The 13,708-nt window shown below is 38.2% G+C and overlaps 1 protein-coding gene across 1 annotated transcript in view; it reads left to right on the top strand.

Moving 5' to 3' along the window:
- Window positions 1-13,708, top strand: part of NEGR1 (neuronal growth regulator 1) — a 908,115-nt gene that overhangs the window by 681,544 nt on the left and 212,863 nt on the right. The window contains exon 5 of the mRNA XM_050804825.1: window positions 9,605-9,725. Within this exon, the coding sequence (XP_050660782.1) occupies window positions 9,605-9,725 (121 nt within the window). The remainder of the gene's footprint in view (window positions 1-9,604; window positions 9,726-13,708) is intronic.

Genomic DNA, 13,708 nt, shown 5'->3' with positions numbered 1-13,708 from the left:
ATTCTTGCAGTACCAAGGCAATGAATTTTTAAAAACTCATTTTTCTTTTTTGCCCATGTCTTATCATGATTCCATGCCCTTAAAGGAAGCAGGACTATAATGCTCTATTCTCCAGTAATAATCCTAATTTTAAAATAGCTAATGTTTTTATTGACAACTAACTCAGTGCAAAGCAGTAGGAAGCATTTTCCTTGAATTATTGTATTTTCTCCATACAGCAATCCTGTGAAGTAAGTGCTGTCTATTTTACAGGTGAGAAAACTGGGATTTAAAGGGTTAAGTACCTCACACAGTAAATGTTAGAGCCACGTTTGTTGGACTGAAAAACAGTGCTTTTTTACTGCATTATTTCACCACTGTGTAAATGTTTAAGGTGTGGGGGAAGCTGGAGGTACATTATAAACTTGATTATTTTCATCCCGGTTGAATGCTGACTGGAGACTTAATTCAATGTGAAAGTCCTTAAGTTATAAAGATTGTGATTCAACTATATTTTGGAAGTTTGATTTTTTTAAATATTAACTTCTTTTAAGGTGAAACTAATTCATTAGGCAAAGACATATTTGCTCCATGAAAAGAGTTCATTGACCTTGTGATATGTTTCTGTGAGATCTATAACAACCTTTGAAAGACTGTCATTGTTTCCCACCCTGAGTTTCAACCTAACTTCAAGTAAGAAATTTTTAACTACCTATAATTGGCCTCCTATGAAACAATAATATATTGAACACATCCTATATTATGTATTCTCTGTGAGATACTGAAAATCTTAAAATTTTTCCAAAGACTGTCCATTTGACCAAGGCTGCCTTAATGTAGTATGTAAATCCTAAATATAGACTAAGGTCAACATGCTTATTTTCCACAGCATTTTCAGAGCATGTGGATTTTGTAGGACTGATTTCTTCTCTGGACTCTAAATTCACTGTTTCTCTATGGGCAACGTTATTTATACTGTTTCAGTATTTAACATGAAACATGTTACTACTCTTCTTCTCTGGGCACCCTTTTTTATTGTTGCAGTTATTTAACGTGGCGTCTTCATAATCATCCATCATTTTAAGGGGATAGGGTGATGTTCAAATTCTTTTGCCATTGAAACTCTAAAGTTTCCTTTCAACTACCTCAACCTAGTGCGTATATTAAAATAATTGTTGGATTTTACTCGTTTTTAATAATAACAATACTGTGTACATAACTAAAGCTCCCACTGAGGATGGCACAAGAGGAAGAAGATATTTGTAGCCATTGTGATGTAACTAAGAAAATGAATCTTGATTAGGCTTGTTGGGTGCCAAGTGCAGAGGTTCTGTTTCTTGCATCCACAGAGCCTGGAGTTTTGGATGAAGAACTTTTCATTATCTTCATCCTGAAATGACTAGCTAAGCAATGCAAAGAAGTAATCCCACTGAGCAAATTAGAAAGGAAGGCTCCTCCTTGGTGAGCCTCTAATCACACAGGTATTAAATATGTTGTGTTGACCCTTTCACTGCTGGCTTTCCCCAACATCTGTTCCTTGCTCTTCCTCACATATGTCTAATAACATTCCTCTGAAATTGATTTTATTTCCACTCTGCAATTACTTCAGCTCACAGTCCACTCCAAAGGATGCTATTCTACTGGTGAATCTGAGAGACTCTAGCACTCACCTTCCTTGCCACTTTAATGTTATTGAAAGATTACATCTAAGAAGAAAAAAAGGCTATATCTACAGAAAGAAAAACAGTTCTGGAAACATAAACACATGAAGATGCATAAATTTATATCCCTACTCCCAGTAAAAACAGCTTACACTGCCGGTGCCAGGCCAAAATTCACAGAGCAATGGAGGGAGTGTAGTGGCAGGAGAAATAGACTTGGAAGCAATCACTCAGATTTTTCATTTGATCAACTTTCTAAGAAAGAGCCCACATGATTATTTAAAACATGGAACATTGTAGTGGAAAATGAGTGTTTTGTACAACTTGGCCAAACTGATATTTGTAATTTTTTACTGTACAGCTCCAGTTGGAGATTTAATTAGTTATAATTTTTGTCAGGTACATCTGTTCCAGGGAAATAAATGACCATATCCTTATGGCACAAATAATTGAAGCCTTCTCCTTACATGAAATCTGTGAGTATATTATAGCTCATGAGCCCTTAGAAACCTCTTGAGCCAGAATTACAGTTCACCTTAAAAGTCATGGACCGCATAACCTATGATGTAGAATACAGCTTAGAGATCCACTATTCCAGTAATTCGACATATCCAGAATATATCCCAAGAAATATCAGACCCACAAAATGCTCAAATAAAACCTTATAGAATGCTGTGGTCACATAAGTTTGGAAAAGGGTCCATCTAAAAGACAGCAGTCCCTAACCTTTTTGGCACCAGGGACCGGTTTTGTGGAAGACAATTTTTCTACGGACAGTGGGGTGGGGTGGAAGGTTGTTTCAGGATGATTCAAGTGCATTAAATTTATTGTGCACTTCATTTCCATTATTATTGTTATATTGTAATATATAATGAAATAATTATACAACTCGCCATAATGTAGAATCAGTGAGAGCCTGAGTGTGTTTTCTTGCAACTAGACAGTTTCATCTGGGGGTGATGGGAGACAGTGACACCCGAAGTGTGTTGCTTTTCCAGTCTACTCCATGATCTCATTTTGGTGGCTGTGACTGCAGAAGACCCTGCTTCACAAAGATAGGATGTTGGAAATGAAAGCAGGTTTTTCACTCCTTTGTGGCAACCCAGGATATTCTGCCTTGACTTTAATCCAGAACCTATGGAGATTTGAGGTTGTCCCAAACGTACTTTTAAGGCCACAGTCATTTGCAATCTCAAGTAATTGAGTCTCTTCTGGCAGGGACAAAGTTGATTCACCTGGCTTATTCACAAATGGGTCACGGATCCATTCCTTCCCAGTTCGGGTGTCTTTTGTGATTGGGAAGTAAAGATCAAACTCTTTTGAAAGCTGAGCTAGGTGATCATGCACCAGCTGGGAGAAAGAAGGTCCTGGCTCAGCCTCTTTCAAAATCTCTGCTGATGTTTGAAACATGTCAAAAATCTCAGTGTTCATTTGTCGCCCTCATAATTCCAGTTTGGCTTTGAATGCAGCCACTTTATCTGCCAGTTTGAACACGGTTATCATTCTCTCCTGAAATGAAACGTTGAGTCCATTGAGCAGGTTGAGTACGTCACACAAGTAAGCAAGTTTTGTGAACCATTGTGTGTCACTGAAATGTGCTGCCATTGGTGACTGTGTTTCTAAAAGAAATCTCTGCAGTGGCTCTCAGAATTCAAAAACTCTGGCCAGTGATCCACCTTTAGAAAGACATCTCACTTCTCTGTATAAGAGAAAGCATGTGTGCTCTGTGTCCATCTCCTCACAGAGCTGTGGGAACAGATGTGAGTTGAGGGCATGTATTTTAACGTGATTGGCAATTTTAATCACATTCTGCAAAATGATTTTAGTTCAGGTAACATTTTCCAGCTAGCTAGCATTTCTCTACGGATGACACAACGTGTAGACTTACATTCAGAATTGACCTCTTTGACCCAAATAGTGAAACCAGAAAGCTATCAAGTCATGGCGGCAACTCTGTCCACGCATATACCAACACAAAATAACCAATTCAGTTTTCCTGATTTGTAATCATTCAGAGGCTTGAATAGTCCTGCAGCTGTGGTGTTGGCTGGCAACAAAAGTGCACATAACACATCCTTCTGAACGTCCTCCTGAAAAATATATCCCACATAAACAAGTATTGTTGCCTTGTCAGCATCAGTAGACTCATCAACCTGGATTGCATACCACAGCGATTCATTAATCCTCTCTAACAATGACGCCTTAATATCTTCTGCTATTTCATCTAGTTATGGTGCTAGCCAAAAGAGGAATACGTGCCACCTTTTGAACAGCAGCCTCTCCTAGAAGTTCACGACAAATGTCCTCAGCAGCAGGCAGGGTCAACTCTTCACCAATAGGAAAGGGCTTCTTAGCTTTAGCAATGTGGTTAGTCATGAAGAATCACGCTCTTTAGTACAGACACATTTGATGAAGTGGTGGCCTTCAATAATTGCTTCTGTTCTTTATGTTTACATTTTTTTTTCCTTTGGAAAAACTCCAAAGGCTTGTCTTTTAATGCAGGGTGCTTGGTCTCCATGTGGTAAAGCAGTTTTGAAGGTTTCGTGGCTTTGTTGGATAGCCAGTCACCACATATGATACAAAGTGGGTTTGGAGAATGTGAATCACCTGTTACAATGAACCTGTAATTTCAGTAAGACTCTTGGTGTTTTCTTTTAAATTCAGCTTTCTTTTGTTGGCAGTCTTAGGGTTGTTGTGTCTTTTCCCCTTTTCAAAGAAGCTCTCCAGTGATGTTTGGTTTTTACTCATTTTGGCTAGGGTTAGCTTGCGGGCTTACCAAAACTGTGGCTGAGACAAGTATGCAGTGTAAGAAAGAGGCACAGACCGAAGTGGTAAATAAAATAATGGGTGGGCCACATGCAGACTAAAGTCTCAGATTCTGACTTAAAGCCTGCCACCAGATATAGCTGTGCAATTGAAATACCTCAACTTATTTGCCATTATAAAGTCTACCACCAGATGCAGCTTAATTGTTGCTTGCCACTCACTGATAGGGTTTTGATATGAATCTGCAAGCAATTGATTTGTTATGGTCTCTGTGTATAATTCCCCTCTAACATTAGTCTGTATTGCAGCCACTCCCCAGTGCTACCAACAGTGCATCAGCTCCACGTCAGATCATCAGTCATTAGATTCTCATAAGGAGTGTGCACCTTACATCCCTTGCATGTGCAGTTCACAAAAGGGTTCACACTCCTATGAAAATCTAATGCTGCCGTTGATCTGACGGGAGGTGGAGCTTAGGCAGTAATGTGAGTTATGGGGAGCATTTGTAAACACAGATGAAGCTCCATTTGTTCACCTGCCACTCACCTCCAGCTGTGTAGCCCGGTTCCTAACAGGGCCAGGGACTGGGGACCCCTGAAATAAAAGATTCATAAGACTTACGTGTACATCACAATTTCTAAGAAGTACTGTGGAAAGGAATTCTCTGGGCATTATCAGACATGTCTGTACACATAGAATCCTTTTATTTATACAGAGTAATAGGGTTCAGAATCTTCTAAACTTGGAATCCACTGAAAATGCTCAGTCAATGCCAGTTAACTAAAATGAGTTGGTTCAGGTCCAATGTGAGCAATGATCTATTTAATTGCATTCTCTCCTCAGTTTCTGCCTTTTCTATGCATTGGCCAATGACTTTCTCATTATCCTAAGGATTACTACAACCCCGTAGCTATTCTGCCCATTTCCTCTCCTGCCTCTTTGCAGACCATGTTCCACACAACAGACAAATAATCTTTATAAGATTTTAACTAAATCATGTCACTCTGCTCAAAATCTGCAAAATCTTAGCAGCTTAGAATAAAATTCAAAGCTTTTATCACGGGCTACTAGACCCTATAGAATCTGGGCTCCAGGCCCCTGCCCCACCTCCTCTTCTAGATTATTCTCACCTATTCTACTCAAGCAATGATTACCATTTTGCTATTTCTAAAACAGTGTGTTAAACTTAATCCTGTTAAACCTGTTTCCACCTCAAGCATGCTCTCCACTCGGGACCTTTGCCTTTCCTGTTTCTTATTATAATAATTTTCTACAAATCGCTAAATGATTCCTTTTCTCACATCACTTAATTCTTTGTTCAAATATTACCTTATCATCAAGGATCTCTTAGAAATGCAACATAGTAAATAACATATCTTGCTCTTCCTTTTTGTTTCACCCTGCTCTGTTTTCATCTTAGTTTGTATCACTTCGTATCAGCTCTGTGAGGCCAGGAATATTATTATTTTTTTCATTAATGTGATCCCTGATACAAATATTTGTTGAATCAACAAAGGAATAAAGAATAAATAAATGGATGAATCCTTTTCTTTTTGAACAAGTTATTTCCAAAAGATGCACAGTAATATGAATATGTAATAAGAATTTTTATGTCTCCAAGTAAAATCAATAGAGGCTTTCGGTTCAAGTTTATAATTTTAACCACAAAGGGATATCTGCATGAGAATCTTCTCCCCACATTGATTACTCCACAACACTTGGACGTTTAACTCTGTACCTTGCAAAATGCTCTTAGGACTTTTTCTTGTGCATATTATTAATGCTATTAATTTTTTATTCATTCTTTATCCATATTTTTCATAAGACATTTTAGGTATCTTTCCATTTTCGGTGTCCATCATAGCAGCCCACGAAGCCCTAGATAACAGGATCATGTCCCTTTAACTTGTGTGGTAAAGCACCCAGTGCTGAGCCGTATGTATACTGTACTGCACAAAAGCCTTTTAATGATGAATTAGATTTTGATTTCGGTTCGTTACGCCTGGGTTTTCACACAATGTTCCAGATTTCATGCTTTTGTTTATAATGAGTCATGGCCCCCTTGACAAACAAGAGAGTAATTAAACTAACCAGGTTATCAATAGAAGCTTGTGATGGATCTCCTGTTGCATATGGTTATTTCATCTTCAATAATAATTAGATATCATAAAAGATTACAGCCTGTTTGTGTGACAGGAAAGAGAGATTAAAGCAGGTGAGAACAATAGTGAAAATACAAGCTTACCTGTACCTGTTATGAGCAGTGTCTTAATAATTGACAAGTACATGGAGTTTTATTTATAGTTTTTTAATATATTTCATTGACTTTTGTAGGTGACATGAAACTTTGCTTAACAAAATAATTTTAAAATTATGAAATGATTTCTTATATTGTGTTTGTGAATATACATATATGTATATACACCCATATATATAAGGGTGTATATACATATATGTACATTATAAATGTTATACATATGTGATATTATATATATATAAAACCAGGTGTGTGTTGGTGTATATATATGTATCTATATTATCTTGTAACAGTTCTTATGCAAACATTTTTTGGAAATATTATTTCATTAATTTTCACCAATTTATTAGCAAGTACTTTAACAAAAATATTTTCCTTGCAATGTTTTCTAGAACTATAAACAATAAGAATAAAAACACCACAGAGAAATAGAAGTGCAATAATTTTTCATATGTTGAAAACTATATATTCAGTGTTCACTGAATATTGATAAAACATTAAACACTGTACTTTTTCATTGCTTTCCAAATAAATCAAAATATATCCACAGTGCACACTTAGGCCATATTTCTGAATGAACTAGTTTTTGTATCTTCAAGATTCTAGTTGTTGAATAATTTGCTATAGTGTTATTTGAAATATGAATTATAGTATGTTAAAAACTTGGTAGAAAAGGAAATGTTTATGAAAAGATGCATACATACAATCCTAGTGTTTCTCTCCAAAATTCTTTTCTTTTTCTTTTTTTTTTTTTTTTTTGAGATGGAGTTTTGCTTTTGTTGCCCAGGCTGAAGTGCAATGGCAGTCTTAACTCACTGCAACTTCTGCCTGCCGGGTTAAAGCGATTCTTCCGCTTCAGCCTCCCAAGTAGCTGGGATTACAGGGGCCCACCACTATGCCTGAGTAATTTTTGTAATTTTAGTAGAGACAGGGTTTCACCATGTTGGCCAGGCGGGTCTCGAACCCCTGACCTCAGGTGTTCCACCCGCCTCAGCCCGTCAAACTGTTGGGATTACAAGTGTGATCTACTGTGCCCAACCGCCTCCAAAATTCTTCTATTTACAGTCCTTTTCATCTGAGTCAATAACCTTTCAGCTACTCAAGCCAAATTACATCACCCTTGACTCCTCTTTTTTTTCTCTATGTCACTTCAGTCTGTCTAGAAATCTTATCAGCTCCACCTTCACAGTAGACCACAAGCCCAATAACTTTCCACCACTTCCACTGCTACCACCCTGACGTGAGCCACCCACCTTCATTGGCCTTGCTTACTGCATTCCCTACTTTATCCCTAGACTTTTATCCTAGCCTCACGATGGTCTTTTTTCAACACAGCAGTCAGAGTCATCTTTTCAAAAAACCGATCAGATTTTATCTCTACTCTGCAGGGATTCACCATTTGTCCTAGAATAAAAGTCAATTCCTTGAAATGACCCAAGAGGTCCTGCCCAATCTTCCATCCTTTGTTTCTCTTTGGTATAAACTTGGAATCCACTGAAAATTGTTCCTATCTGCTCCTGCTCTCCTTTCTCTTGTATCGGCCACACCAATCTTGCTATTTCTTAAACAAACTAGGCTAGCTTCAGCCTCAGTGTCTTACTGCAAGCTCTTCCCTCTTCCTACAAGGCTTTGTCTCTAAATATCCACATAGCTAACTCACTCATTCACATCTAGTTTTTGTGTAAATCTTAGCATCTCAATGAGGCCTACTCAGATTACCCTATCGAAAACTTCAATCCATTCCTTTCTCTGATTCCTCTTACCTTGCAACTATAACGGTTTTGTTTTTATTTTACTGTATTGTTTATCACCTTCTAACATTTTATTTAAACTACTAATTTGCGACATCTGCTGCTTATAGTCTGTCTCCTCATTTGTTACCCCATCTAGAATATAAGCTTCATCACCCCAGGGCAATTAACTGCTTTGTTCCTTGAGAAATGCCTGGCACATGTTGACAGCTGAATAACTATGTGAAGGATAAAAAAAAAAAAAGTTATGCTGCAAAAAAAAGGTTTTTAAGCATCACACTGTGCTAGGCACTGTGCAATAATCTTGGAATATACAAAGATGAATCAGATATTTATCCCTGCCTCCAAAGAACTGAAAAGGAAGTCTGGCATACCCATAAATACAGTACATGATACAATGCAATACATTTCTATCAATATATGATAGAACGTTCATGGTATGAGAGATCCAGATACGCAGAGGAGGGGAAACTTTTTCTTGCTAGAGCAATAGGGAAGAGCATGGAGACACTGATGCCTAAAATGGATCTTGAATCTGTGGAAATGGGAAAAACAGCATTCAGACAGAAGAAACTACATTAAAGAAAAAAATCACTAAATTACTAAAGCATAGGGAGGAGGCAGGAAAAAACACAGAATATGTCAAGAGCCCAGGCTTTGAGTTAACACGCCTGACTTCAAAGCCAACTTCTGCAACTAAGTAGCTGTGTGACCTTGACAATTCAGTTAACATCTCTGAACTTTAGTTTTCACATTTGTAAAATTGAGATAATACCATCAAGCTTAGAGTATTTTTGTGAGAAAATGGAGAATGTAAAGCACCTAGCCCAGTGACTGGCTCCCTGTGATCACTCAATAGATGAGAACTATTATTACAGTAGAGTTGGACTGGAGTACAGATGAAGTGTTACCCTCACCAATGCCATTTTTCCAATAGGAAGGAAGGCCAAAATGTATTGCATTTACTCTGCACTCCCTGAAAACATTCATCTGTTGCTCAACTTGAAAAATGAAGCTGAAAATGACTAGTCTTGTATTTGAAGCATAAAACACTGAAAATATGATGCATTGGTCTATCAGGCACAAGTTTGCTTTGAATATAGAAGGAATAAAAATATATGCGTGTCATATTTCTGTTGAGGATTATTTGTACTTATCCACTAGTATTTGTTTGTTTGTTTCTTTTGCAGTTGCTCCTACTATTCAGGAAATTAAATCTGGCACCGTGACCCCAGGACGCAGTGGCCTGATAAGATGCGAAGGTGCAGGTGTGCCGCCTCCAGCCTTTGAATGGTACAAAGGAGAGAAGAAGTAAGGACTTTGTGATTATTACTGTGTTCTAAGCACTTTGAGATAATGTGTTTGTTTTTCAGATACTTACTTTAGGCAATTTCTTTAACTGGCTTGAATGATTCTCAGCAGCCTCCTCTCCAGCAAGCAAACTGAAGGGGCCCATGTGGGAGGGATGAGTAGCTAATAGCATCCAGAAGAAATGTCCACTTTGGTTTGTGTGATCTCAGAAATGCCTGCAAATCCCCCATCACTGATGCATTTCATTTCTTCCCCTCCCTCCTGAAACACCACACCATTGCTCTTGCTGGCAACTCAGTTTATTTGGGAAGTAAACCAGCTCTTAAAGGACTTGAGTACAGCTTCCACAAGAGCACTTCAAAAGCAATAGGAATTGCTGTCTTTGCCTGGCTTCCTTGATACGCCTTAATCCTTTCACCTGCCTTATTCTCCCACAAGATAGTTTAACATTTTGTTGTATAGGACACTGTGTTTTAGAGATTCTGTCACTAAAGAGACTGTAGAGGAGATAAAATGCATGCCTACAGGACTAACCAGTGGGATTTTAGGGTTGCTGTAATTTCAACTCTGTGTGATTACTCCCTTGAGAAGACCCAAAAATCTTGGCAAGAGCTACTGAATAAGATAAGACAGGACTTGACAACTTTCTCTTTACTTTCAGCCAGTAGGCTCATTCAGACCTCTTCAAATGCTGTTATCAAGCCAGCAAAAAAGTCACAGGATCCCTGTGGGTAAACTGGAGTCTATAATGCAGAGAAGAGGGAATTATCTATACTGTATAGATTCTGCATCAAAACTAGGGAGGAATATATTCAAGCAAATGCTAGGTTAAACTATATGGAATTCCCACTTTCAAAGTCAAAAAAGCCAAGTGTTGGCAATTCCATACTGTACAACATGTGTGTGTGTGCATATATATGGCATATATACCATATATATCCTATATATACACACACATATATGTGTGTGTGTGTATATATACCATATATATGGTTTACACACACACACACATAGAGAGAGAGAGTTTACATACTGTATTAGTCCGTTCTCATGCTGCTATAAAGAACTGCCCAAGACTGGGTAACTTATGAAGGAGAGAGGTTTAATTGACTCACAGTTCCACAGGACTAGGGAGGCCACAGGAAACTTACAGTCACAGTCAAGGGGAAGCAAACACGTCCTTCTTCACTAGGCGGCAGGAGAGAGAAGTGCCGAACAAAAGGGGGAAAACTCCCTTATAAAACCTTCAGATCTTGTGCGAACTCACTCACTATCATGAGAACAGAATGGGGGAACTGCCCGCATGATCTAATCACAGCCCATGGCTCTCTCCCCCACCACATGGGGATTACCATTCAGATTAAATCCAGGATGAGATTTTGGGTGAGACACCTCCAAATGATATCATTTACTTATGTCATGGCTCATAATAAATTTCAGCTAAATATCTGAACAGAAAACTGGTGAAATTATATAAGGACTTAGATATTACCACAAAGGATAAGAATGTATGTGATACCAGCAGGTATTTTTTTTCTGGAACTGGAATGAAAAGATTTGTGGAAGACAATATCCCTTTTTACAATCAATCTTAATAATAAGGGAGAATATCCCCAGAACTGTCTCATTTCTTCTGACTGGTTTTGCCTAAAAAATTTTTTAGCTATTTTATATGCAACTTATTCTATAATTTGGGTTGTTCAATTTTTAAATTCTTTCTACTAATTTATATGCTTTTGCCAATTCTAAATTTGCCTTTTTGTAGCTTAGTAGAAGACTCCATATTTTTATATACTGAGAATTAGGTAAACTGGTCTGTGGTCACTCTCATTTCACCCTACAATATTGTACATCTGCCAATATAGCCTTTCTCAGATTTTGATAACCCAGGTTGAGAAGTTTCAGTTTGTAATTATCTATATGGACAAATATCCAGAAAAGTGGTTCTCAATCCTTTGTAAGTTATGGAACTCTTTGTTCATGTACAATCTTATTTGGAAGCCCAAGAAGTAATATTTATGAACACAGCACTTCTCTAGAAGATGCTGGGTAAATGGAGTCTCAATTCTACCTGTTCACAACCCTCCTATAAATTAGGACATCGTTGCAGGAGTCCCCCAAATCCCTGGTTCTCTACAAAACACTGTATAAATATCACTGACAGACTATTTTATATACCTTTCAAAGTCACTTTTTAATTTGTGTCATTAATTTCTTAAAAGCTAACAATCAGAGCTTCTTTGTTAAAGGCCATTTTGTTTCCAATACTTTCTGAAGCAATGTCCTGGATTTTTTTTCTGCTTTCCCTTTTTCTCTTTTCTAAATTCAGCAACCATTGTCAAAAAAAGAAAAAAAAAACCTACAATAATCCTCGGTCCACTTTCTTGGCCTATAGTAAATATAGAAAAGGGCCAATTGGTGCCCACAATCATAGCTTCAGTGATTTTTTTTTTTGTGTGCTGTGGAGATGGACTACAGCTTTTATTAGATTTTCAAAGGAGTTCAGAACCATTTGCTAAAAAGGAAAAAGTAGATTGATTTTCCCCAATCAATGTCCTCCCCAACACACTCACACACCTAGAAAAATGCAGCTGTGAAAATCAAATGCACTTGTGAAAGGCAAGCATATTTTCAGTTCAGAGTGAAGCATACATTTATCATCTTTAGGGATATATTTGAGGCAATATTCAAATTCTCAAATATCATGGTAATGATTAATTTCCTTTCAAAACTAAAGTAAAGCAAAGTTGAGCATACGCAGGGAGTAGGAAAGAGAAGGATTCTGGTTGCTGAATGGTTGCACTCACTATGTAGATTCACCATAAACGCCCAAGCCATTCAATTATTTACTTCATCAAAATCAAAAGCTATTCAGGGACGGTGCCTTACGCCTGTAATCCCAGCACTTTGGGAGGCAAAGACGGGTGGATCACGAGGTCATGAGATTCAGACCACCCTGGTCAACATGGTGAAACCCCATCTCTACTAAAAATAAAACAAATTAGCTGGGCATGGTGACAGGCACCTGTAGTCCCAGCTACTCAGGAGGCTGAGGCAGGAGAATCGCTTGAACCCGGGAGGCGGAAACTGCAGTGAGCCGAGATCATGCCACTACACTCCCGCCTGGAGACAGAGCAAGACTCTGTCTCAAAAAAATAAAAAAATGAAAAAATAAAAATAAATAAAGAGCTATCTATTTAGCAAGCACCTGCTGTTGGACAGGTAGTGTTCTAAGTTACTAATATTTACCCATTTTACTCTTTTTTTTTTTTCTTTTTCTTTTTTTGAGACGGAGTCTCGCTCTGTCGCCCAGCCTGGAGTGCAGTGGAGCGATCTCAGCTCACTGCAAGCTCCGCCTCCTGGGTTCAGGCCATTCTCCCGCCTTAGCGTCCCGAGCAGCTGGGATTACAGGCGCCCACCACACGCCTGGCTAATTTTTTGTATTTTTAGTAGAGACGGGGTTTCACCGTGTTAGCCAGGATGGTCTCCATCTCCTGGCCTCATGATCAGCCCGCCTCCGCCTCCCAAAGTGCTGGGATTACAGGCGTGAGCCACCGCGCCTGGCTACCCATTTTACTCTTAAAACAAACCTGTAAGGTAAATATGATTCTTAACTTTTGCCTGAGGAAACCAAAGCATAGAATGCTTTTAAGTAATTTGCACAAGTTCATGCAGTTAGTGGCAGAACTGGGATTTAAACCCAGGAAGTCTTATAAATCTTCATGCAGAGTCTATGGGTTTAACCCCTATACTATGGCACCCAGTGTAGGTCAAGGCCCTTAACAGTCTATCAAAACTTATTTGAAATGTCAATGTGAAATACCAAGAGTAAAAGCATTCCAAGTTGTTTACGGATTTGCAAAATAAGAAACTGCACGTACAAACACTCACTTATAATTTGCCAATTTATTTAGTCAAGGACACAGAAAAATTGAGTCAAGAGGAACACAGCAGAAACAGATACAGCATGTTTCAGAGTTGAT

The sequence above is a fragment of the Macaca thibetana genome, chromosome 1 (genome assembly GCF_024542745.1).
Source record: "Macaca thibetana thibetana isolate TM-01 chromosome 1, ASM2454274v1, whole genome shotgun sequence".
Lineage (NCBI taxonomy): Eukaryota > Metazoa > Chordata > Mammalia > Primates > Cercopithecidae > Macaca > Macaca thibetana.
The sequence above is the reverse complement of the archived record's forward strand: the minus strand, read 5'-3'. Positions and strand labels throughout refer to the sequence as shown.